The sequence below is a fragment of the Ovis aries genome, chromosome 15 (genome assembly GCF_016772045.2).
Source record: "Ovis aries strain OAR_USU_Benz2616 breed Rambouillet chromosome 15, ARS-UI_Ramb_v3.0, whole genome shotgun sequence".
Classification (NCBI taxonomy): domain Eukaryota; kingdom Metazoa; phylum Chordata; class Mammalia; order Artiodactyla; family Bovidae; genus Ovis; species Ovis aries.
In genome coordinates, this window is record NC_056068.1 from 16762027 (window position 1) to 16789731 (window position 27705).

The window sequence follows — 27705 nt, forward strand, 5'->3', positions numbered from 1 at the left end:
TGATCATTTTTGCCTTATGGAAGGGCATTGCTGTGAATTCCACCATAAACTTCACTCTGCAGTGTATTAGTAAATAACAGTAACAGAAAATGCTGGAAATAGAACATGCGTAAGTAGCTCTTGTTTATTCATTTTTCTCTCCTGGACAGGGACATGAACCCTGAGCCCTGTATAAGTAGCTGTATAAGACTGTATAAGTAGCTCTTATTTTAAATCAGATTCTTCCAGTGCTTAAGCAAGGCATTCATCTTTGAAACTGCAGTAGCTCCTTTTGGAACATGATCAAAAAGCTGTGATTGAAAAAAGAGAAACAAACACAAAAAACCTGTACATATAGTTGTTAAAAATAGGAGATGGTGGGAATTCCCTGACAGTCCAGTGGTTAGGACTCTGTGCTTTCAGTGTGGGCCTTGATTCAATCCCTGGGCAGAGAACTATGATCCAGCAAGCTATGCAGCATGGCAAACAAACACACAGAAAAGCACACACATATAAAAGAACAGGAGATGTGACAGTATTTTCTTTTTTTAGTCTTGAGAATTTGATTGTTAAGTTCCTATAAGATATAGCAGATCTTTACAGTAGTGATTTGAGAATCTTCCATAAGAACTAAGAAAACCTAGGATAGTGTTATGAAAAATAAAAGCAAACTATTTTCCTAAATAAAACTAAGACTGTTGGTTTGATGATTCAAGTTAGGAGATAACAACACAAACTGTGCTTTAAACCCTCTGAACATAGGGTTCAGGTGGTAAAGAGTATATGGCAGTAATTCTTCTAAGAATAGGAACAGAAGGATAGGATTAAAGAAAGCAAATGGGATCTGCCACACAGGTATATATATATATATATATATTTATTTATTTATTTTTACTTTATTTTACTTTACAATACCGTATTGGTTTTGCCATACATTGACATGAATCCACCACGGGTGTACATGCGTTCCCAAACATGAACCCCCATCTCTCCTCCCTCCCCATAACATCTCTCTGGGTCATCACCGTGCACTAGCCCCAAGCATGCTGTGTTCTGCATTGGACATAGACTGGCGATTCGATTCTTACATGATAGTATACATGTTACAATGCCATTCTCCCAAATCATCCCACCCTCTCCCTCTCCCTCAGAGTCCAAAAGTCCGTTATACACATCTGTGTCTTTTTTGCTGTCTTGCATACAGGGTCATCATTGCCATCTTTCTAAATTCCATATATATGTGTTAGTATACTGTATTGGTGTTTTTCTTTCTGGCTTACTTCACTCTGTATAATCGGCTCCAGTTTCATCCATCTCGTCAGAACTGATTCAAATGTATTCTTTTTAACAGCTGAGTAATACTCCATTGTGTATATGTACCACAGCTTTCTTATCCATTCATCTGCTGATGGACATCTAGGTTGTTTCCATGTCCTGGCTATGATAAACAGTGCTGCGATGAACATTGGGGTACATATGTCTCTTTCAATTCTGGTTTCCTCGGTGTGTATGCCCAGCAGTGGGATTGCTGGGTCATAAGGCAGTTCTATTTGCAATTTTTTAAGGAATCTCCACATTGTTCTCCATAGTGGCTGTCCCACCAACAGTGTAGGAGGGTTCCCTTTTCTCCACACCCTCTCCAGCATTTATTGCTTGCAGATTTTTGGATCGTAGCCATTCTGACTGGTGTGAAGTGGTACCTCATTGTGGTTTTGATTTGCATTTCTCTAATAATGAGTGATATTGAGCATCTTTTCATGTGTTTGTTAGCCATCCGTATGTCTTCTTTGGAGAAATGTCTATTTAGTTCTTTGACCCATTTTTTGATTGGGTCGTTTATTTTTCTGAAATTGAGCTGCATAAGTTGCTTGTATATTTTTGAGATTAGTTGTTTGTCAGTTGCTTCATTTGCTATTATTTTCTCCCATTCAGAAGGCTGTCTTTTCACCTTGCTTATATTTTCCTTTGTTGTGCAGAAGCTTTTAAGTCTAATTAGATCCCATTTGTTTATTTTTGCTTTTATTTCCAGAATTCTGGGAGGTGGATCATAGAGGATCCTGCTGTAATTTATGTTGGAGAGTGTTTTGCCTATGTTCTCCTCTAGGAGTTTTATAGTTTCTGGTCTTACATTTAGATCTTTAATCCATTTTGAGTTTATTTTTGTGTGCGGTGTTAGAAAGTGATCTAGTTTCATTCTTTTACAAGTGGTTGACCAGTTTTCCCAGCACCACTTGGTAAAGAGATTGCCTTTACTCCATTGTATATTCTTGCCTCCTTTGTCAAAGATAAGGTGTGTGGATTTATCTCTGGGCTTTCTATTTTGTTCCATTGATCTTGAGATGCCTTCACTCTAAGCAGGCAGTCAGAAAGGAGATAAAAGAAGGAAAAGCACTATAAATCCAAAAGTTCCTATTCCTAAACACAGAATGGAAAGGGACACACCTTTCTCCCTTTTTCCCTCCTCCCTTTCTTTCTTTTTTCCTAAACCAACTACTGATTAGCTTAAGAGCATTTAAAGATCCACTTCTTAAATTTCTTCCTTTTCAGGATAAACATGACAAACCACTTTAACATTCTTCCCAAATATTTACTTATTTTTATTTTTTCTCTGGACCTTAAGCAGTTTTTTCACAAACTTTACAATTAATGCACTTAAATAGATTCAGACATTTAAGGAATGACCTACTGGTAGGTGGCATTTGATGATGAAGAACAGCCATCCTGAGGTGCTCATATGGAGGTTTTGCTGATCTGGTCCTTTCATGAGGAAGCAACTTGGGTACTTGTTCTTATCAAAATAAGGCTTCCAAATTAAGAGGTAGCACTGATGTTTCCTTCTCTGACCATGCCTTATGATCTAAATGCAAAATAAATAGTATCTGGCAAAACATAGTTTGATCTGATGATTGACTGGAAAATACCTCGCATAGAAACAAAGTACAGTGCCTACCATAACAAGCTGGTTGCTTAATGAAATATTTGTAGGCATGTTGGCCAATTAGAAAAACAAGGGGGAAAAATCAAAATATATCCCGAATAGTATTGATAAATAGCATAATTGGACTATCAGCCCAGAAATTATGAAAGGGTAAGGAAGCAGTGTATGAAAGTCAGTGCCTGTAATGCAGGAGACCCAGGTTCAATCTCTGGATCTGGAAGATCCCCTGGAGAAGGGAATGGATACCTACTCCAATACTGTTGCCTGGAGAATTAATGAACAGAGAAGTCTGACTGACTACAGCCCGTGTAGTCACAGAGTCAGACACAACTGAGTGACTTAACACTTTCACAACTGAAAGGAGCATTTCTCTTTCATGATTTGTGATATTCTTCCTGTGACTGTGATAATACTTTACAGAGCAGTGAGCCCTAAGAAATGAGGGATCAAAAAAAAGAAAAAAAGAAAAAAAAAGAAATGAGGGATCATCTTTAACCCCTCATTGTGGGTTTCCACCAGATTTTGTCATCTTGACAGTGTGAATATCCTCAGGGGAACTGAAAAAAAGAAATGCATAGAACATGATATCTTTTCTCTCCTTTTGTGTAATACTATCTGATGCAAAATAATTCCCCAAGCATTTTCTTCCCATGTGCAAGGAGGCCAGTGAGAGAAATTATAGATGGGCTATAAGTCACTCTACATCTGACTGCTTCCTGCCACCTAGAAGGACACCTCTAGGTCTCAAGCCACATCTTTGTATAGATCTGAGTTGGTGGTGGACAGGGAGGCCTGGCGTGCTGCGATTCATGGGGTCGCAAAGAGTCAGACATGACTGAGCGACTGAACTGAACTGATGAAGAATTTGCATGGGGAAAATTTTCTGCAGTTTAACTTAATTGCCTTGTACTGTACCTAAACAGTAATTAGAACCTTTTCTCTAGGAAGATTTAGTACTATAAGAACCTGATTATTATGCAGTCCTAATGTATAGACTTAAAGAGGTTTCATCTGAGTAGCCGGCCCACATGCTAGACAAACTTTACAGGAAGTTGCACATGGGTACCATAAGGGCAGATATCATGGAAAGCTTTATTTTTGACAGTAATAGGATTAATACTGTTCATGGGGTTCTCAAGGCAAGAATACTGAAGTGGCTTGCCATTCCCTTCTCCAGTGGACCACATTCTGTCAGGCCTCTCCACCATGACCCGCCCATCTTGGGTTGCCCCGCAGGCATGGCTTGGTTTCATTGAGTTAGACAAGGCTGTGGTCCTAGTGTGATAAGATTGACTAGTTTTCTGTGAGTATGGTTTCAGTGTGTCTGCCCTCTGATGCCCTCTTGCAACACTTACCATCTTACTTGGGTTTCTCTTACCTTGTGTGTGGGGTACCTCTTCACGGCTGCTCCAGCAAAGCACAGCCGCTGCTCCTTACCTTGGATGAGGGGTATCTCCTTACCGCCACCGTTCCTGACTTTCAACGTGGGATAGCTCCTCTTGGCCCTCCTGTGCCTGCGCAGCCACAGCTCCTCGGGTTGCTCCTCCCGGCCGCCAGCCCTGGCCTTGGGCTTGGGGTGGCTCCTCAAGGTCACCGCCCCTGGCCTCGGGTGCGAGGTGGCTTCTCCCGGCCGCCACTGACCTCGGACGCGGGGTAGCTCCTCTCAGCGGTTCCTGTGGCATTGGCTGCTGCCTCTGACCTCGACGTCGGGTAGCTCCTCTCAGCCGTGCTTAGTGAGCCGGCTCGCAGCCGCCTGCGCTTGCCAACATCCGCTGGATCATGGAAAAAGCAAGAGAGTTCCAGAAAAACATCTATTTTTGCTTTATTGACTATGCCAAAGCCTTTGACTGTGTGGATCACAATAAACTGGAAAATTCTGAAAGAGATGGGAATACCATACCATCTAACCTGCCTCTTGAGAAATCTGTATGCAGGTCAGAAAGCAACAGTTAGAACTGGACATGGAACAACAGACTGGTTCCAAAATAGGAAAAGGAGTACGTCAAGGCTGTATATTGTCACCCTGCTTATTTAACTTTTATGCAGAGTACATCATGAGAAACACTGGACTGGAAGAAACACAAGCTGGAATCAAGATTGCTGGGAGAAATATCAATAACCTCAGATATGCAGATAACACGACCCTTATGGCAGAAAGTGAAGAGGAACTAAAAAGCCTCTTGATGAAAGTGAAAGAGGAGAGTGAAAAAGTTGGCTTAAAGCTCAACATTCAGAAAACGAAGATCATGGCATCTGGTCCCATCACTTCATGGGAAATAGATGGGGAAACAGTGGAAACAGTGTCAGACTTTATTTTTTTGGGCTCCAAAATCACTGCAGATGGTGACTGCAGCCATGAAATTAAAAGACGCTTACTCCTTGGAAGAAAAGTTATGACCAACCTAGACAGTATATTCAAAAGCAGAGACATTACTTTGCCGACTAAGGTCCGTCTAGTCAAGGCTATGGTTTTTCCTGTGGTTGTGTATGGATGTGAGAGTTGGACTGTGAAGAAGGCTGAGTGCCAAAGAATTGATGCGTTTGAACTGTGGTGTTGGAGAAGACTCTTGAGAGTCCCTTGGACTGCAAGGGGATCCAACCAGTCCATTCTGAAGGAGATCAGCCCTGGGATTTCTTTGGAAGGAATGATGCTAAAGCTGAAGCTCCAGTACTTTGTATACCTCATGTGAAGAGTTGACTCATTGGAAAAGACTCTGGTGCTGGGAGGGATTGAGGGCAGGAGGAGAAGGGGACGACCAAGGATGAGATGGCTGGATGGCATCATGGACTTGATGAATGTGAGTCTGAGTGAACTCTGGGAGTTGGTGATGGACAGGGAGGCCTGGCGTACTGCAATTCATGGGGTCGTAAAGAGTCAGACACGACTGAGCTACTGAACTGAACTGAACTGAATAGGATTAATGCCAGCCAGTCATTAATATCATTACCATTTGGCTGATAACCAGTTAATAAGGATATTGCTCAATCTTTTCTTCTGTCATAGCTATCCAGTAGTTGGAAAAATAGACAATTTTTTGAGAGCAAGTTGAAGTTTTGTATAATTTCTCACTCATGTAATTAAAATGTTCTGTTAATTATTTTCAGGGTTACATTTTTTAGAAGCTGGTAATCTAAGTCTTAACAGATCTTAGAACATATTTAACTAAAACAGTTGAATTGCAGACTTCACAACACAGTAAATCCATTTGTTTTGTCTTCCAGTAGAATCTGATGTCATATAGAAATTTCATATGTACTTGTTTGTAATCATTTTGGTGATCACTGTTATAACTTTCTTTTTTCTTAAAATAATATATATTATTTCTTAAAATAATGTATATTAAAAAAGAAAATTACTTAACCAGAAAAGCAAGTAAAAATTACTCATAATTCCATTACCCAGAAAAACCTCTGTTAACCTTTTTGTTGTATATCCTGACAATCTTTTTCTCCTTGTTTGTATATCATCGTTAAATTGTTTTTGTTTTATTTATAATAAGAAAAGATATATTATTCCATATATGTTCTTTGGATATTTTCTGTTATTAGGTACTCTAGAATCCAATTTTATTATCTACAAAGGATTCTCTCATATTTTAGTGTAGCAGTTTTGGTTACTTATATGTTTCCTCTGTTCCCTTTGCATATATGATATAAACTGCATGCTTTTGTACAAGTTAGTTTGTTGGAATTGTTGTTTTTAACTTAGGCTGTTCAGATTATTGGAGCCAGAGCAACTGAACATAGGAACACAATTAAGGTGTTTGTTCAAATCAGGGATTCATCACATCATTGAGGCTTAACTACACTAATTAATTAATTAGTTAACTACAGTAATTCATCTGAATGACCCTGGATCACCTTATGTTAGAATTGGAGAAAATTAGTGAACATGTGAGAAAAATATCTTTTAGAAATGACACCAATAAGAAGTATTATAAATAATTCTGCCTTCTAGGAAAATAACTCTACCTTCTAGGGAAACTCTAGTATTCAGAGAAGATGAGTTGAATACAAGTTCCTGGATAATAAATCTTTACCTCTATAGCCTGAGTCATTTGAGACTCCGAACAGTATCATGAAGTAGTAGACATATTAAAAACTAAATATGTGGACTTACATATTAAGTATGTAGACTCATGTATTAAATATGTAGACTTATATTAAAAACTAAAAGTTGGCATAAAACACAAATTCACATGTGCCAGAGACATTGTGGATAAGTACAAGATTGGTGACAATATACCTTATAGTTTGTCCAGTAAAGTATAGTTCCAATACTTTATTGAAGTGAGATAGGGTGTACAATGAAGAAAACTTTGTTTAGCGGGAGCCAGGAACAAACTTTTCAAGAGGGGGAGATTTTGGAAAGTTTAAATCAGAATGCTGGAGAACCAAAGGTCAACATGCTTGTTCAGTGAGCTGATGAGGAGGCATTCTGGCACATCCAAGAAGTATTCATGTTGATGTATGGCAAAACCAATACAGTATCATAAAGTAAAATTTCAAAAAAAAGAAAGAAGTATTGGATTGGTCAGCAGAAAAGACAGGTGGCCACACAATCAAGCATCAGAGGACAGTAGTACCAAAACAAAAGCAGAGGAAAGGAGAAAAATGGGAGCACGGGAAGAAATAAATAAGCAGCCAAAAAAGGCACCAAGGAAAAGCTGGAAATTTACTAGGGTGAGCTGAGAGGCTGTTCATGGAGGCAGAAGATGAGAGTTGATATAGCATGTTCTTCCCCATGTCTATAGGAGAGACAGCTTCTAAAACAGAAGGATTCTGTATTCGAGGTACTGATTTGTTTTAAAAATATTTTTAGGCAAAGGTAGGAAAAGAAAGGATTCCCATGCTTCACTCTCTGTTGGTGTATAAAATTTACTAGAGTAGGCATTCTGGAGCTTGCTGTCATAGTAGGTATGTCCTTACAGGACACTAAGGCTTCACTCCTGACGATGGATTTTGTAGCTACCTCAAATAAAGTAACAAGGGATTGAAATAATGAAATATGCTTGTGAACCCAAGAAGTCTAATGGTTGATTTTCTTCTGGGCTTGTTGCTTGCTGGTGGTGGCTGCTTTCTATTCTCTTCCAGAGTTCTGTTGGAAGAGTGCTGTCTTTTATTTTTGACAGAATGCTGATCCAGGTGTGCCTGTATTTTTATTGTAAATTTTTGTGGCGTTGCCTGAAATTTGTAATGAGAAAACTGACTGGAAGATGTGAACTGCAACGAATCTGTTATAATACCAAGCCTGGAGCTTCTAGAACCATGAAAATTGGTAAGCATGAAACAAAAAAGTAAGCAAAATGTAGGCTTTCTGTAATTGAGGATACAGTGTTATATTTCAGTACAATAATTGTAAACCACTTGTGAAAGATGATATTTGAATAGCTTTTAAAATTATCTCTTTTCCAGAAACGTCACTGAGAGATTCAAAAAGTAAGGTAAGTAAAATTGTTTCTGTATTTTTCAGCAACTTCTCACTTGGAGGCTTACCTCCAATCATCCAAAAGTAAAAATTTTAAGAAACAAAATATACCTTTGTCTGTGGGCTTCCCATCCAATGATGGCTCAGACGGTAGAGAGTCTGCCTGCAATGCAGAAGACCCAGGTTCAATCCCTGGGTCAGAAGTATTCCCTGGGGAAAGAAATGGCAACCCCCCCCAGTATTCTTGCCTGGGAAATCCCATGGACAGAGAGCCTGGCAGGCTACAGTCCATGCGGTCACAAAGAGTTGGACACAGCTGAGAAGAAAGAATTTTTTCCCATCACAAACCACTTGTGCTTTTTATCTAAAAGCAGGCACTCATGAATTTCCAGGCAGATTTATGCTGCACATATTACTTCATTGTTAAATTCATCCCTTTTTATATCTCATTCCAAATCATAAATATTCCGTGGAAATAAGAGAAGTGTTATCTCTCTGCTAGTTCCTTAATATCCAAATCATTTAACTTTATACTCAAGATTTTCCAAGCCACTATGCTAGATTTATGGCATATAGTTAAGCATCCACATAAGAAAGAAAAATTCGTTCAAGATTCTTGAATATTTAACTTTGACATTCTTAAGACTGTATCTCCCATGTACTTCACACAGTCACAGACATATATTCATTAACAATGGAAACCATGTGTATTCAGTGAGAAAAAGAAAATATAATATTTCTATGTGAGTAACCTGAAACAGATGAAAGTGGTAAAAAAAACAAGCTTATGTATTTTTGTTTTATGTTTATTACCTTAATCAGAAAAATACCAAATTTACTAGAATTTAAAGACTACATCAATTTTGGTTTTAAGCTTTAAACAAATATTTGAAGTCCCAATTTAATTAGACCCCACTTAAGATACTAGTGTTCATGACAAGGGAACTAATTTAAACTTGTTTTCTAGCTATTACAGACTTCAGTGAGTGTTCACCCTGATGCTATTGAAAAAACTATCGACGACATCATGGAACTGAAAAAAATTAACCCCGACATAAATCCACAGTAAGAATATGTTCATTATGTTATAAATATAAAACAAGTCATATGCCACATACTTAGTATTTCTAAATATTCTGTTTCTAAATACTTTCTCACACACGCTTTCTCTCTCTCTCTCCTTTCTCTGCCCCAGATAATTATCTGCATGTTTTGACTTTCAGGTGAAAAATAAAGAAAAAAGATGCATTTTTCATGTTGGTAAATAGCAGCAACTTTGTAATTCTGTTGTAATTTATGTTTATGCTTTTGCGATGCAATGAATGTAAGAAATCTGATGGACACCCTTGATATCAGAAGATGAAATAAAGGGAGCCCATTCATCAACAGTCACTCCATATGATGCCTATGTTTTACATTAACAGTAAATGTACAAATTGTAAATGTGCCTGAGCTGACTGCTCTATGAAGGATATTTTTTCAGTTCATGACAGGCTGTTAATCTTGGAGACAGTTGTTACCTGCTTGTGAAGAAGATAGACATGTGTGGGAGGAGAGATGACTTTTATATGAAGACTTTAGAATTTTGTAATTAGTTGTCTTATCTTGGAAGTATTAAAATGCATTTGGCGATGTACGTGACATTTAAAATTAGCTTTATATTTTCCATTGGGTACAGGAATTTTTCTGTAAAATTTCAGTCTAAGGATATTGGGTAGAATAAATTCTGTATGCAGATACATTCAGATACAGTTTAGGTAGGTAACAGTCAAACTGTCTTTTAGATGTGCATACTTAAGAATTTCAGATTACATTCAGAGTGCACTTAGCATAGGTCTCTATGTTGGAGGGATTCTAGGTACTAGCTAATTGCTCATCACAAAACTCCATTTCCACATGGTATCCATAGCATTCTTCTGCAGATGCTTCAGCTAATTAGCTGCTTTCCCTTCATTCAGCTTTATTAAATGTGATTTAATTATACAGTAAATGTCTTTTTGAAACCTACTGACTTATTTCTCTGAAATTGTGGTAAGAATGCAATTCATTTAAAATTTAAGATTACAATTAGGCAGGAGAGATATATTAGACCTATAATCATACTTAGAGATTGGGTTAGATTTAATAGCAAATCTTTTCTGTCTCTTTTATGAAAGTTATGGATTTCATTCAGAAGTGTTTCCTTGTCATCTATTCTTTTGATTTCCTTTAGGAAGAAAAAACTTGTATAGGTAGTATTTAATTGCAGTTTTGGAGCATGAATTTTAAATCATTATAACTGGGCTCAAACACATCTTCATTAATCAAAATAGAAACCATTACAATCAACACATTTTTGTCAATGAAAAATGTTTGTTTATTCCTGTAGCATAAAAACCCATGCTTTGGGATTTGACAAACCCTTGGAAAGCATTTTCTGCCTCCTGCTGATTGTAGAAACGTTTTCCTTGCAAAAAGTGGTTGAGTTGCTTGAAAAAGTAGTAGTTGGATTTTGAGAGGTCAGGTGAACATAGTGGATAAGCAAAACTTCGTAGCCCAGTTTGTTCAACTTTTGAAGTCTTGGTTGTGCAACATGTGGTTGGGCATAGTCATGGAGAATTGGGCCCTTTCTGTTGGCCAGTGCTGGTTGCAGGCATTGCAGTTTTCGGTGCAGATCTTCAATTTGCTGAGCATACTTCTCAGGTGTAATGGTTTCGCCAGGATTCAGAAAGCTGTAGTGGATCAGATCAGCAGCAGACCACCAAACAGTGATCATGACCTTTTTTTCATGCAAGTTTGCCTGTGAGAAGTACTTTGTAGCTTCTTCTTGGTCCAGCCCCTGAGCTGGTTGTTGCCAGTTGTCATATAAAATCCACTTTCATCACACGTCACAATCCAATCGAGAAAAGCTTTGTTGTTGTTACATAGAATAAAACACTTCAAAATGACAATTTTTGATTTTCAGTCAGTTCATGAGGTACCCACTTATGAGCTTATTCACCTTTCCAATTTGCTTCAAATGCTGAATGACCATAAAATGGTTGATGTTGAGTTCTTCGCCAACTTCTTGTGTTAAAAGGATCAGCTTCGACAATTGCTCTCAGTTGGTCATTGTCAGCTTCCAGTGGACTGACCATTGCACTCCTCACTTCTGAGGCTCTCATCTTCTTTGCAAAACTTATTGAACCACCGCTGCATTGTATGTTCATTAGCAGTTCCTGGGCCAAATGCATTGTTGATATTGTGAGTTGTCTCCATTGCTTTGCAATCCATTTAAACTCGAATGAGAAAATTGTTCAAATTTGCTTTTTGCCGAAAACATCATTTCCATAGTCTCAAATAAATATAAAATAAACAGCATCTAATAAGTCATTAGCAAAAAACATAATGCAAGAAATGTGCATTAAAATAATGTATAACATGGCCACATTTATGTAAGACTGTATTCCAATATCAAATGGCAAATTTCAACAATGCAGAAATTAGGGTTAGCGTTAGGGTTTAGGGTTAGGGTTAGACCCTGACCCAATAGATTTTATTTTATAGCCGAATATGAATTTCAGTGTTGTTTTTTTTCCCAGTTTGACATTAACAAGATGTGATCTTTAAAAAATTAAATAATTTTCTGGGAAAAAAAATCAAGAAATAGAGCTGGGGGAAATACCATGTAATCTATCAAGCCATCACTACTATTAACCTTACTTTGTTTTATACATTTTTTCAGGTGCCACTTATGGTGGTGGTAAGAATTACTACTGTAAAATTGAATTGACTCCCTTGTTTTCTTTTTTATTTTTCCCACTCTCCTCTTTCCTCCAAATTAACTTTCTTCTCTGTCCTCTGTTGATTTTCTGGGTGATGAGTACCACTGTGCCTTTTTCCTAAGTTTAAATATCAGATTCAGTTGTTTTTTTTTAAATTGAACATTCAGTTTTATATAAATTTAGTGTTCTGAGTTATCTGATACTGCCCTCTGTGTTTGAAATAACATACAGTCCTAAAATAAGATTTTCTGTTGCCCTCAAATTTGAGTTAAACTCTATGCATCTCTTCCCTCTCAAAAAGATGGTTATAACACTGTCATTGTGATTATGATGACCCCCCCCATTCCAACAAAAAATGTTTAGATTTAGTGAGTGAATTAGAAGTCAGAGTATATTGAACAGTAATTCTTGGCTTGAATCATATGAAATTGCTATTGTTGAATCACAAAGTTGAATGACTATAAGGAAACTAGCAGTCATCAAATGAGTACAGGAGGGTAATTTATATAACAGTAATTTATAGAAAAACAGGATCTTGGTGATTATTTAGTCACCTGAACTCGTAATGAACTCGTAATGTTATTTGACTGCTTAAGGAGACTCTATTTTACATTTTGTGTTATAGGAGAGAAAAACAGCATTCAGATCACAGGAAATAATGATCATCTCTATGTCATGCTTGCCAGATTGATTTTTGTTCCAGTGATATGTTTTAAGGGGACTGATAATCAAACAAACTGTACATTCAGAGAAGACTGAGCAAGATCGTAAAACATCTGAAAACCATGTCCCATGAGAAGGAACTGCAGAAAGTGGGGATTTGAGATAAGAGCCTGGAGATGAGACTGGAAGAAAGAATTTGTCTTAAAATTAATAGACATGGCAGGGAAATGTGAAAATAAATTTTCTCTGAGAACAGCATTTGAACCATTTTGTAATAAAGCACATTTGGTTTCAACATAAGAAAAAGCATTCAGACAAGTAGAGTGGTTCGAATGGAATGGGAAATGTAGTGAGTTCTTTCTCTTGGCATTGCCTTATCTGTCAGGGGTGCATGCAAGCAGAAGTGTTTTAATTTTTGTTGTTTTCATTTGTTTTGAAATTTCTCTTACCCCTAAGCCCCTGGGACGATTTCTTTCTCTCACACTAAATAGCTGCCCACACACACCCTTCTAAAGAGTTTCTGATATATCTACCTAAGGGAGTAAAATGATCCCTAAGAAACTATGACTACCTGTATTTTCTACATCTTTCAAGTCACCTGCATAAAGAGCTCCGATGTTTTTAAGCCATATTATTGCAATTTGACTTAAGAAAAGACTAGAATGAGAGGTAAATTTTAACTGACTTCCACAATTGTCCATGTGGAGTTTCAGTTAAAAATTGTGCTTCTATTAGATCCTATTTGAGCAATTTCCTAAATATTATATAAATATGAAAAGCCCTATTGTACATACATCAAGTGAACAAACGCCAAAGAATATGTTTTGTTTTTCCTTATATGTGTTTCTTCTATTTTTTAACACCTTAGATTGGGAATCTCTCTTCAGGCTTGCCTTCTGCAAATTGTTGGCTACAGAAACCTTATTGCAGATGTGGAAAAACTGCGCAGAGAATCCTACGATTCTGATAATCCCCAACATGAAGAAATGCTTTTGAAGGTTAGTCCTTGAACGCATTTCAGTTCTTCACTTAGGTCAGCTGTTTGCCAAGCCCCTGCTGTGTGCTAGGCACTGGTCTGGACGTGAGGGAAACAAAGGTGAATATGACATGAACACTGAAATAATAGGTAAAGCCTACCTTTTATTGCTAGTTCAGATGTTGAAGGTAAATTTTTCAATAGAAAATTCATGTGAGAATTTAAAAATAAAGCCAGCTTTCATGTGTAATCTAAAAAGGCATCAGAGGTGATTTATACCTCTCACATTTGGCTCGAGTTTAGATTATTTAGAGCTTCCCTGGTGGCTCAGATGGTAAAGAATATGCCTGCAATACGCAAGGGCTGGGTTCAATCCCTCGGTTGGGAAGATCCCCTGGAGAAGTGAATGACAACCCCTCCAGTGGGTTCTCGCCTGGAAAATTCCATGGACGGAGGAGCCTGGTAGACTACAGTCCATGAGGTCGCAAAGAGTCAGACACAGCTGAGTAACTATAATACTTTCACATTCACTTAGATTTTTTAACTGTGTTGAAAACCAATAGAAATAGCATTTGTCAAAGAGTGACCTAGGATTTCCACTTATGGCTTTTAGTAGATGTCAAAGAAGATGAAGTTGGTTTCTGCTTCCACAATAGCTCCCTGGGGAAATTACCCAAGATCTTAATGCTGATTATTTATTCATGTAACTTGGAGAGTATTAAAGAGTAGGTAAAAGTTTATATATGGTGTATTAAAGCTGTTTGAAGAATAGTATGCAGTTTTAAACAGTCCTTCTTGGCTGTCAAAGCAAAATCTTAAAAATCTTATCTGATCTGATACTGTATTATGACACATCAATAAAACTTTTAAAAATGAAGACAAGTCTTTAGAACTACTCATCTGAAATGTTTTATAAATTCATTCCTGAAAATAGATGCTCTTTAAGTTAGAGTACTTCTTTGTCCTTTCCTAGAATTCAAAATGGCAGTAATGAAATTGGAAGAAAACATTTGTTTAGCCACTTTAACTTATTTTATTGAAAAATATAAATAGAAACTATAATTTTAAAAATGTATCCTGTAACTTTGTGTGTAGTTTATATTTTTGCGTATGTAAATGCTTAAGCAGATGACTCATTTACTACTGATTAGTGGTAGGTCTGATGTCAATCATTAAAAGTAACAATAGTTTTATTCTTAACAATCTTTCTTCTTTTTCTCCTCTGCTTACTTTTAGCTACTTAGTGGCTGATCTCCATCTCTTTGGTTATTTTTTTCGTGTGTTCTGCTAGGGATAGTCAACTTTAATTAAATGAACTCAAAGGTGGGAAATAAGAGGTGATGAAAGAGAAAAGAAGTGTTGTAGTTAACGCACTGGCCATATGCTCCTGAACAGTTCACTAAAATGACTAAGATGCCCTCTGAATCAATGGCATTTGGGTACCTGATATACATCATCTTAGTTGATCTGTTGTATGTGTCCTGGCACATAGGTTTTCAGCAAATATGAGCGAATGAATGAATTATTGAAGTCATAGATACAGGTCAAGAACTTTTATGATACGACCTTTATCTGTGGTCACAATTTGAGTATGTCAGTGTTATTTTTATAGTCACAGCTATAAGAGATAGGCAGGGGGACGATTTTTGTTGTCATTTAGTAGCTAAGTTGTGTCTGACTCTTTTGTGACCATGTGTACTGTAGCCTGCTAGGCTTCTCTATCCATGGGGTTTCCCAGACAAGAATACTGGAGTGGGTTGCCATTTCCTTCTCCAGGGGATCTTCCGAACCCAGGGATCAAAGCTGTGTCTCCTGCGTTGGCAGGTGGATTCTTGATGATTGTTATCTTAATTTTTTTCATCATTAACTTTATTTAAAAAACTTTTTTATAGAGGTACTGTTGATGTACAATATTATGTTTCAGGTTATACACAATGAAAGTGAAAGTGGCTCAGTTGTGTCCAACTCTTTGAGACCCCGTGAACTATACAGTCCATGGAATTCTCCAGGCCAGAATGCTAGAGTGGGTAGCCTTTCCCTTCTCCAGGGGATCTTCCCAACCCAGGGACTGAACCCAAGTCTCCTGCATTACAGGAGGATTCTTTACCAACTGAACTATCAGAGAAGCCCTAAATAATAATTCATAATTTTCAAAGGTTATACTCCATTTACTTATAAAATATTGGATATATTTCCTGTGCTATACAAAATATCCTTATAGCTTATTTCGTACATACTAGTTTGTATCTCTTAGTCCCCTACCTTTATCTTGCCCCTCCATGCTTCCCTCTCCCAACCTGTAACCACTAGTTCTCTATATCTGTGATACTTGTTTAACGTTTTATTTACTAGTTTATTTTTTTAGGTTCCATATGTAAGTGATATCGTGTAGTATTTTTCTTTCTCTGTTTGATTTATTTCACTTAGCATAATATCATCCAAGTCCACAGGGCTGAATTCCATTGTATGTATAATATATATACCATGTCTTTATCCGTTTATCTGTTGCTGGGCACTTAGTTTGCTTCCATAGCCTGGCAACTGTAAATAATGCTGCTTTGAACGTTGCAGTACCTGTATCTTTTCAAATTAGTGTTTTCAGTTTTTTTGAACATATATCCAGGAGTGGAATTGCAGAGTCATATAGTAGTTCTACTTTTAGTTTTCTGAGAGACTGCCATACTGTTCTCAGTGGATGCTCCAATTTATATTACCACCAACAGTATACAAAGGTTATCTTTTCTCTACATCCTCACCAGCACTTTTTCCTTGTGGTTTTTTTGATGATTGCCATTTTGACAGGAATGAGTAGTGAGGAATGAGGTGATATCTCATTGTGGTTTTGATTTGCATTTCTCTGAGGATTAATGATATTGGGCATCTTTTAATGTATCTGTTGGTGAAATATATGCCTTCTTAGAAAAAAAAGTTTATTCAAATCCTCTGCCTCTTTTTTAATCATATATTTTTTAAAAAATTTCATTGCAGTACAGTTGATTTACAATGTTGTGTTAGTTTCTGGGGGCTTCCTAGGTGGCTCAAGTGGTAAAGAATCCCCCTGCCAGTTCAGGATACACAAGAGATGATAGCTTCTGGTGTACAGCAAAGTGATTCAGTTTCACACACGCACATATGCATATTTTTTTCTTTTTCCTTTTCATTATGGTTTATTACAGAATACTGAACATAGTTCCCTGTGCTAGACAGTAGGAATTGTTGTTTATCCATTCTATATTTAATAGTTTGCATGTGCTAATCCCAAATTCCCAATCAATCCCTCCTTACCTACCCTCTTGGCAACCACGTATCTGTTTTCTATGTCTGAGTCTGTTTCTGTTTCATAAATAAGTTCATTTGCATCACACTTTAGATTTCACATACAAGTGATCAATAGTTCAGTTCAGTTCAGTCACTCAGTTGTGTCCGACTCTTCGCGACCCCATGAATTGGAGCATACCAGGCCTCCCTGTCCATCACCAACTCCCGGAGTTCACTCAGACTCACATCCATCGAGTCAGTGATGCCATCCAGCCATCTCATCCTCTGTTGTCACCTTCTCCTCCTGCCCCCAATCCTTCCCAGCATCAGAGTCTTTTCCAATGAGTCAACTGTTCGCATGAGGTGGCCAAAGTACTGGAGTTTCAGCTTTAGCATCACTCTTTAGTGATACCATATGATATTTGTCTTTCTCACTTACTTCCCTTAGTATGATTATCTCTTTGTTGTTGTTCAGTCAGTCAGTCATGTCTGACTCTCTGTGACCCCATGGACTGCAGCATGCCAGGCTTCCCTGTCCTTCCCCATCTCCCAGAACTTGCTGAAACTCATGTCCATTGAGTTGGTGATGCCATCCAATCATTTCCTCTGTCTTCCTGTTCTCTTCCGGCCTTCAATCTTTCCCAGAATCAGGGTCTTTTCCACTGAGTCATTTCTTCCCATCAGGTGGCCAAAGTATTGGAGCTTCAGCTTCAGCATCAGTCCTTCCAGTGGATACTCAGGACTGATTTCCTTTAAGATTGACTGGTTTGATCTCCTTGGTGTCCAAGGGACTCTCAACAGTCTTCTCCAACACCACAGTTTCTGCAAATGGCATTATTTCATTCTTTTTTATGGCTGAGTTGTGTTCTATTTTTATCCATTCATCTGTCAATGGACAGTTATGTTGCTTCTATATCTGGGCTGTTATAAATATTGCTGCTATGAACATTGAGGTACAGGTATCTTTTCAGATTATGCTTTTGTCCAGATATATGCCCAGGAATGGGATTGCTGGATCAGATGACAGGTCTATTTTTAGTCTGTTGAGGAGACGCCACACTGTTTTCCACAGTAGCTATACCAGTTTACATTCCCACCAACTGTGTAGGAAGAGTCCCTTTCCCCCACACCTCTCCAGTATTTGCTATTTGTAGACGTTTTAATGATGGGCCATTCTGACCATAGTGAAATGATAGCTCATTGTGGATTTGATTGGAACTTCTCTAATAATTAATGATGTTGAGCATTTTTTTCATATGCCTATTGGCCATCTGTATGTTTTCCTTGGAGAAATGTCTGTTTAGATCTTCTGCCCATTTTTTGGCTGGGTCGTTTGTTGTTTTGTTATTGAGTTGCATGAGCCATTTGTATATTTTGGAAACTGAGTCCTTGTTGGTTGCATTGTTTGCAAACATATTCTCCCAGTCCATAGACTGTCTTTTCATTCTGTTTATGGTTTCCTTTGCTAGGCAAAAGCTTGTAAGTTTGGTTATTCCCTGTTTGTTTATTTTTGCTTGTATTTCCATTGCCTGAGGAGATTACTGGTGCTGGACTTTGTTTATTGAGAGGTGTTTGGTTTTTTTTTTTTTTTTTTTTTTGTATTACTGATTCACTTTCATTACTGGCAATAAAACTGTTTATACTTTCTATTTCTTCCCCAGTCAGCCCTAGGAGATTGCACTTTCTAGGAATTTGTCCATTTCTTCTAGGTTGTTCATTTCATTGGCATACAGTTGTTTATAGTAGTTTCCTACAATCCTTTATGGGCTTTCCTGGTGGCTCAAATGGTAAAGAGTCTGCCTGCAGTGCAGGAGACCTGGGTTTGATCCCTGAGTCAGGCAGTCCCTTGGAGAAAGAAATGGCAACCCACTCCAGTATTCTTGCCTGGGAAATCCGATGGACGGAGGAGCCTGGCTGGCTATAGTCCATGGGGTCACAAAGAGTCGGACACAACTGAGTGACTTCACTTTCTTCACTATCCTTTATATTCTGTGATGTCAGTTGTAATTACTTGTTTTTTTCCTTCTTGAGTCTAGCTAAAGGTTTATCCATTTTGTTTATCTTTTCAAAGAACTAGCTTTTAATTTCATTGATCTTTATATTATTTTGTCTCTATTTCATTTATTTCTGCTCTAATCTTTATAATTTCTTTACTTCTACTAACTTAGGTTTTTGTTTGTTCTTTTTTTAGTTGCTTTAGATGTAAGATTAGGTCTTTATTTGAGATTTTTCTTGTTTCCTGAGGTAAGGTTGTATTAATATAAACTTCCCTATTGAAACTACTTTTGCTGCATTCCTGGGTTTCCGATCATTGTGCTTTCATTTTGTCTCTAGGCATTTTTTGATTTTCTCTGATTTCTTCAGTGATCCATTGGTTGTTTACTTTTATATTACTTGGCCTCCTGTGTTTGTGTTTATTGTAGTTTTTTCTTGTAGTTTATTGCTAATCTCATAGCATTCTGATTAGAAAAGATGCTGGATATGACTTCAATTTTCTTAAATCTTTTAAGGCTGACCTTGTGGCCTAGCATGTGGTTAATCCTGAGATAATGCTCATGAGAGTAATGTATATTCGGCTGCTTTTGAATGGAATGCTCTATAAATATCAATTAAGTCCATCTACTCTAATATGTCATTTAAGGCCTATTTCCTTATGATTTTCTGTCTGGATGATCTGTTTGTTGATGAAAGCAGAGTGTTAAGTCCCCCACTATGATTGTGCTACTGTCAATTTCTCCCTTTATGGTTGTTAGTATTTGCCTTACATATTGAAGTGCCTCCTATATTGGATGCATACATATTTACAATTGTTATATCTCCTTTTTGTATTGATCCCTTGATTATCAGAGAAGCCAATGGCAACCCACTCCAGTATTCTTGCCTGGAGAATCCCAGGGACGGGGGAGCCTGGTGGGCTGCTATTTATGGGGTCGGACAGAGTCAGACACGACTAAAGTGACTTAGCAGCAGCAGCAGCAGCTTGATCATTATGTATCATCCTTCTTTGTCTCTTATAACAGTCTTTGTTTTAAAGTCTATTTTTTCTGATATGAGTGTTGCTACTCTAACTTTCCTTTGATTTTCTTTTGCGTGGAATACCTTCTTCCAACACATCACTTTCAGTCTGTATATATCCCTACATCTGAGGTGGGTCTCTTAGACAGCATTTATAGGGGTCTTGCTTTAGTATCCACCCAGCCAGTCTATGTCTTTTTATTGGCACATTTAACCCATTTACATTTAAGGTAATTATTGATATGTGTATTCCTATATCAGTTTTCTTAATTGTTTTGGGTTTGTTTTTGTAAGTCTCTTTTCTTCCCTTCCTCTTTCATTTTCTTCTCTTCTGATGACCATCTTTGGTATTGTGTTTGGGTCACTTTTACTTTTCTGTGTGTATCTATTGTAGTTTGGAGGTTTGCTGTTCCCATAAAGTTGTGATATAAGATTTCATCTATTTACATGGTTTTTTGTCTGTTTTGTTTTGTAAATTGCTAGTCTCTTTCCCACCTAGAGAAGTTCCTTTTGTTGCATAGTTGATCGGGTGATTCTCTTAGCTTTGCTTGTCTGTAAACCTTTTGATTTCTCTCTCATATCTGAATGAGAGCCTTCTGGGTAGAGAATTCTTGGTTGTCGGTTCTTCCCTTTCATCCCTTTAAATATTTTGTGCCACTCCATTCTGTCTTGCAGAGTTTTTCCTGAGAAATCAGCTGATAACTTTATGAGAGTCCCCTTGTATGTTATGTGTAGTTTTTCCCTTTTTGCCTTTAAGATTTTATCTTTGTCTTTAATTTTTGTCAGTTTGATTACTCTGTGTCTCAGTGTGTTTCTCCTTGAGTTTGTCCTGCCTTGGACTCTATTCTATATCCTTGTTAACCATTTCTTACATCTTCTAAATCTTTGCCTCCATTTTCCCCCGACATCCTGTATCATCTTCACTAGCATTATTCTGAATTCTTTTTCTGGAAGCTTGCCTATCTCCACTTCATTTAGTTGTTTTTCTGGGATTTCATCTTTTTCTTTCCTCTGGAACAAATCTTCTACCTTTTCATTTGGTTTAACTTTCTGTGATTGTAGTTTTCTTTCTGGATGCTACAGGATTTCAGTTCTTTATGCTTCTGTCTGCCCTCTGGTTGACAAGGCAATCTAAGAGGCTTGTGCAAGCTTATTGATGGGAAGGACTGGTGGTTAGTAGAACTGTATCTTTCTCTGGTGGGCAGGACTGTGCTAAGTAAAACTATAATCTGCTGATGAGTGGGCCTGGACTCCTTTTCTGTCAGTTGTTTGGGCGGAGGCAACCCAGCCCAGGAGCCAGAGGCTCTACGGTAGAGCAAATGGTGGCCTCTAGGAGGCCACTTACACCAATAAGTACTTCCTAGAACTTCAGCTACCAGTGCCCTTGTACCCGCAGTAAACCACAGCCACCCCCACACCTCTGCAGAAGACCCTCCAGCACTAGCAGATAGATCTGGTTCTGTCTCCTTTGTTCACTGCTCCTTTTCCCTGGACTCTGATGCACACAGGACTTTATGTGTGCACTCCAAGAGAAGAGTCTCTGTTTCCCCTCAGTTCAGTTCAGTTCAGTCACTCAGTCGTGTCCGACTCTTTGCGACCCCATGAATCGCAGCACGCCAGGCCTCCCTCTCCGTAACCATCTCCCGGAGTTCACTCAGACTCACGTCCATCGAGTCCATGATGCCATCCAGCCATCTCATCCTCGGTTGTCCCCTTCTCCTCCTGCCCCCAATCCCTCCCAGCATCAGAGTCTTTTCCAATGGGCCTAGATCTGATAGATAGAGTGCCTGATGAACTATGGAATGAGGTTCGTGACATTGTACAGGAGACAGGGATCAAGACCATCCTCATGGAAAAGAAATGCAAAAAAGCAAAATGGCTGTCTGGGGAGGTCTTACAAATAGCTGTGGAAAGAAGAGAGGTGAAAAGCAAAGGAGAAAAGGAAAGATATAAGCATCTGAATGCAGAGTTCCAAAGAATAGCAAGAAGAGATAAGAAAGCCTTCTTCAGTGATCAATGCAAAGAAATAGAGGAAAAGAACAGAATGGAAAGGACTAGAGATCTCTTCAAGAAAATTAGAGATACCAAGGAACATTTCATGCAAAGATGGGCTCGATAAAGGACAGAAATGGTCTGGACCTAACAGAAGCAGAAGATATTAAAAAGAGATGGCAAGAATACACGGAAGAACTGTATAAAAAAGATCTTCATGACCCAGATAATCATGATTATGTGATCATTAATCTAGAGCTAGACATCTTGGAATGTGAAGTCAAGTGGGCCTTAGAAAGCATCACTACGAACAAAGCTAGTGGAGGTGATGGAATTCCAGTTGAGCTGTTTCAAATCCTGAAAGATCATGCTGTGAAAGTGCTGCATTCAATATGCCAGCAAATTTGGAAAACTCAGCAGTGGCCACAGGACTGGAAAAGGTCAGTTTTCATACCAATTCCAAAGAAAGGCAATGCCAAAGAATGCTCAAACTACTGCACAATTGCACTCATCTCGCATGCTAGTAAAGTAATGCTCACAATTCTCCAAGCCAGGCTTCAGCAATACGTGAACCATGAACTCCCTGATGTTCAAGCTGGTTTTCGAAAAGGCAGAGGAACTAGAGATCAAATTGCCAACTTCCGCTGGATCATGGAAAAAAGCAAGAGAGTTCCAGAAAAACATCTATTTCTGCTTTATTGACTATGCCAAGCCTTTGACTGTGTGGATCACAAGAAACTGTTTCCCCTAGTTCTGTACAAGTCCTGCAGTCAAATCCACATTGGCCTTCAAGGTCAGATTTCCTGAGCAGTCGTAGTCCCTTTGCCTAACCCCCAGGTTGGGAAGCCTGAGGTGGGACTCAGAACCTTTGCAACAGTGGGAAAACTTCTATGGTATAATTGTTCTCCAATTTGTGAGTCACCACTACACTAATATGGAATTTGATTTTATTATAATTGTGCCCCTCCTACCATCTCATTGTGGCTTCTCCTTTGTCTTTATACATAGGGTGGTTTTTTTTGGTGGGTTCCAGCATCTTCCTTTTGACAGTTGTTCAGCATTTAGTTGTGATTTTGGTTCTTTTGCAGAAGGAGGTGAGCACACGTTCTTCTACTTCACCATCCAGAAACTATCTCCTGCTTTTTTTTTTTTAATTTTTATGATCTAGAAGGTTGATTATATTTCCCAAACTTGGAGTAGTGGCTTTTTGCAGGAGATGTCCTATGTGTCCCAGCAGTAAACTTCCCTCTCTTTATCTAAGCTTTATGTTTTAGGGATTCCCTCTGTGAGAACTGCATGGGTTCTTCTGTTGTGGTGGGCTGATTATGAGGGCAATATGGCAGGCTTGTTAGTCACTGATCCTGTTGGTTTCCAGACCCTCCTTTGTGTGGGGGCTGCTGCCTGCTGGTTGGTAGGACCAGCTCAGGAGGCAGCTGCTGCAGAATCCTGGGTAGCCCTGAGGCTAGTGCTGGCAGACTGGTGGGTGGAGTGCAGATCTAGGGATCTGGCTACAGGACCCAGGATGTCCCAGAGCTGGTGTCAGATTGCTAGTGGATGGAGTCAGTTCCTGATGCAGTTGGGTGTAGGGTCTGGAGCATCCCAAAGCTTGTATTGTTAGCCTGCTAATAGGTGGGGCAGAGCCTAGCTGATCCTAGTGCAGGGCCTGGCCTACTGGTAGATAGGCCATGTATGTAGGCTTGTGACTGTTATCTGCTCCCTTGTGGGTGAGGTTGCTCTAGAGGCTAGAGAAGGTTCCCGAGAGGGCAGGGCTGGAACCCAGGTGATTCTTAGACTGGTGCCTGCCCAGTAATGGATGGAGCTGGATTCTTGGTTCTCTGATTGGAAGGGCCATATTCCAGAAACAACTGTGGGTTTAAAATGTCATAAGGTCACCTAATCTGCTGGTGGGTGGGGCTCTGTCCCCATCCAGTTAGTTGCTTGGCCTGAGATGTCCACAGTGTTCTGGGCCAGAGCAGGGCTGGGTCCTGGGTCTACAATGGTGCTTGCCAGTACCATTGTCCATGTGGTGGAATGAACTCCTCAAAATGTGTTCTCGGGGTGAGCTGCAGTTGCCTTGTGCCTCCCTGGAAGATTCTGCAAGATCAGCAGGTAGGTCTGACCCAGGTGCCTATCAAATTAATGCGTCTTTCCTCAGTACCACTGCATATGAGATTTGTGTGTGCTGTTTAAGGGTGAAGTCTCTATTTCCCCCAGCCCTTTGGTAATTCAGAAAGAAAGACCCCACTGACCTTCAAAGTCAGATACTCTGGGGGCTCATCTTCCCAGCACAAGACCCACAGGCTAGGGAGTCTGATGTGAGACTTAGACCTCTCACTCCTTGGAGAGAACTTCTGCATTTCTAATTATTCCCCCATTTGTGGATCACCCACCTGGAGTGTGGGACATGGCTATATTGCAACTCCACCTCGCCTACCTGTCTTGTTATTCCTTCTGTTAATCTTCAGTTGTAGAACATTTTTTTCTGGTAGATTTTGGTCTTTTTGGTTGATGATTATTCTGTAAATAGTTGTGATTTTGATGTGCATGTAGTAGGAAGTGAGCTCAGATTCTTTCTACTTTGCCATCTTGCCCAATCTTGGTCTTCATTATTTCAGAGATAAGCAAACTAAAGTATGTTAGTCCAGTCTCCGATTCACACAGCTAGTGAATTACAAAGCTATGGCTATCTCCCTCTATAATAGGCACCTTGAGGAAAGACATATTTTCTACCCTCAAATGGCTTGTAATCTAATTTGGGAGGTACTCTACATCTGCAAAAGACACTAAATCTTATCCATAGAGTGTCCCTAAAATACCTCTCAAATGATTTCTGTTCCCACTGCCTTATTTTAGCCATCATTTCCAGCTTGAGCTATTAGAATAGCCTTTTAATTCTGCCACTAACCATTAGCCTTCTCCCTTTCATCTTCTGAAGTACACTGGAGGGATAATTTTCATTGTATTCTCAATTACAAACTTCAGGTTTCCGGTATCTAGAAGTAGAACACCAGAATGCATCTTCACACGCATTTTGGACCCTTTCCAGTTTATTTCTTTAAGCTATATCTCCTTTATCCTATTATGTACAGCTCCCCCATACTCTGTCATTCACCATGACCCAGATGAAGCCATGCCATCCAACCTGTGGTACCCTGTTACCCATTACTCTCAGAGTAGAATCTGGCTCATTTTTAAAAAATGTTGTTCATTGAGTTTGGAAATCTTCTCTAGAAAATTTAGGCATGGGATCTTTACTGTCTTCAGTTAATTAAAATTCTGTATCTGGTAATAATAAAATCAATAATAATAAGATGTTCCTTGAGTATTTAATATGTGTCAATTGTTAAAGTAAGGGTTTTATAGCATTATTCCATTTAATTGTCACAATAACCAATTTTGGTATTATCCCCATTTTTCATATGAATAAAATTGATATTATTCTCATTTTTCACATAGTTAGAAAGGCCTTTAATTCGTGCACTAGGCTGTCTCTCAAGGGAGAAACTATGTCTTGTTCACATTTGTATTTCTAGTGGCTGGCCTGTGGTTTATGTTTAACTTATTGAGCTTAGGCTTCTTTATCTTTAAGATGGATAATATCATTATTATCTACTTCACAAAATTGTTTAGAGCTAAACTAAACAAATCAAAACTTGTAGGTCAAAATCTGGCCTGCCACCCATTTTTCTAAGTAAGGTTTTATAGGAACACATCATGCTCATTCATTTATGTGTTGTCTGTGGCTGCTTTTGTAGGCCATTGAAAACAGCAAGTAGTTGTGGCAGTGAACTTATGGCCAACAAAGCCTTCAGATATTTGCTATCTAACCCTTTACAGACAAAGTTTGCTGACCCTTGGTTTAGGGGCTTGAGTGATATATTGTCAAACTGTTTAATTGCTTTCATTTATATAAACATAGGAGACACATTATCAGTGTTTCTCCTCATAACCTATGAAAAAGAAATCTGGGGCTTCCCTGGTGGCTCAGCAAAGAATCTGTCTGCCAGTGCAAGTGACACGGGTTCCATTCCTGGCCCAGAAAGATGCCACATGTTACAGATCAACTAAGTCCAGGCTCTGCAACTACTGAGCTCATGTGCTGCAGCTATTGAAGCCCATGTTTCTAGAGCCTCCACTCTGTAACAAGAGAAGTGACTGCAATGAGAAGCCCATGTACTGCAACCAGAGAATGGCCCCTGCTCACTACAACTAGAGAAAAAGCCCAGCAATGAAGTCCCAGAACAGCCAAATAAATAAAATTATTTTAAAAACCCAAAATTATAAAATTATTTTAAAAAGAAAAAAAAAACCTTGATTTTTATGGTTGTTTAAACATAAGCTGAGATAAAACTGGTTAACATCACTTTACATTGATGTAGCATTGTCCATATGCGTTATTCAAATGAATATTCTTATTAAGTGTTTTCTAACCAAATTAATAGTAAAAGCAAAAATTTAGGTGGATTCATGTACTTAATAGGAAAAATATAACCCAAAATTAAAAGGTATGATCATAGAGCTGCTGCTTCTTCAATGGATAGATAGACAAATGCCCTTGCTCTTTCTTTTCTGCAGCAGACCAGAGACAGGGCAGAAGTGTTCAAATATGCTTGCGATAAAGTCTGAATGCAAAGAGGAGAGAATTAAACAGAGCACAGGATGATGGACTGACTCAGCATGCAGCTTTCACATCTGTAGCTTGTCATCTGCACAAAAATGACCCTTCTAACCCTTGTCTCCTGCAGTTGGCAGGTGGCTTTGTAATAATTCTACTCCCAGTAGTATAGCCTTAGATGGCTAGACTCATCAAAGCCCCCCACCAGAGGCCCACCACCTTAGTTAAGATTTCAGTCAGCTTCCAGGTGCAAGAAATGACCTTACCTTTCAGAGCTACCCTGCAGCCTCCTGTTACTTTTCTGGGAAGAGCCTATTTATCAGAGGAGAATCCAGTAGGCAGTAACTCAAGCATTCTTACAGGAAATGTACAATTGGTAGCACTAATTGTAAGTGGTTTAGCATAATTGACTTTCATTCTTCATGAAAGTGACACGTTAAGAAATTAAGAACAGGGTTATCGTTACCATCTTTCTAAATAATATCATATATGAAATGAATCACCAGTCCAGGTTCAATGCATGATACTGGATGCTTGGGGCTGGTGCACTGAGATGACCCAGAGGGATGGGATGGTACAGGGAGGGAGGAGGGAGGGGGGTTCAGGATGGGGAACACGTGTATACCTGTGGCAGATTCATGTTGAGGTATGGCAAAACCAATACAATATTGTAAAGTAATTAACCTCCAATTAAAATAAATAAATTTATTTTTTAAAAAAGAAATTAAGAATATGTTTTAGCTGTTAATCTAGTCTGTTGTGATACATTGAATTATTAAAATGAAATTTATTTTTAAAATTTATTTTAAAAACATTTTATCATTCAAAGCTTTTACTTTCCCAAACCAAGTATTCTCCAAATGAAGGAAGTTTATCATTTAACTGTAGAAATGAAATGCTTGCTGTTGGCATTTTACTCCACTCACTTGATGAAACCAGGTATTTTTAAACTGTGTAGGGCCTTGAGATTACTTCCAGATATTGTTCAAGTGAATATGATGAGCTTTACAGTCTGTTTTTGTTTGCTTAGTTTTCACTGTGGCAGTAACCAAATCAGTTCCCAGAGGATTTTTTTTTTTAAAGGAGATCTTTTCTCTC

The 27705-nt window shown here is 38.5% G+C and overlaps 1 protein-coding gene across 4 annotated transcripts in view; it reads left to right on the forward strand.

Annotated features, from left to right (window-relative positions):
* The window catches only part of ELMOD1 (ELMO domain containing 1), an 87339-nt gene that overhangs the window by 33809 nt on the left and 25825 nt on the right, over positions 1-27705 (forward strand). For 3 of the 4 annotated variants that reach the window (XM_042232876.1, XM_042232875.1, XM_004015994.5), the window contains 4 exons: positions 8050-8195; positions 8333-8361; positions 9313-9410; positions 13620-13749. In XM_042232876.1, the coding sequence (XP_042088810.1) occupies positions 8050-8195; positions 8333-8361; positions 9313-9410; positions 13620-13749 (403 nt within the window). Of the gene's footprint in view, positions 1-8011; positions 8196-8332; positions 8362-9312; positions 9411-13619; positions 13750-27705 lie in introns of all 4 variants that reach the window. The other variant, XM_042232877.1, reaches the window with a different exon arrangement.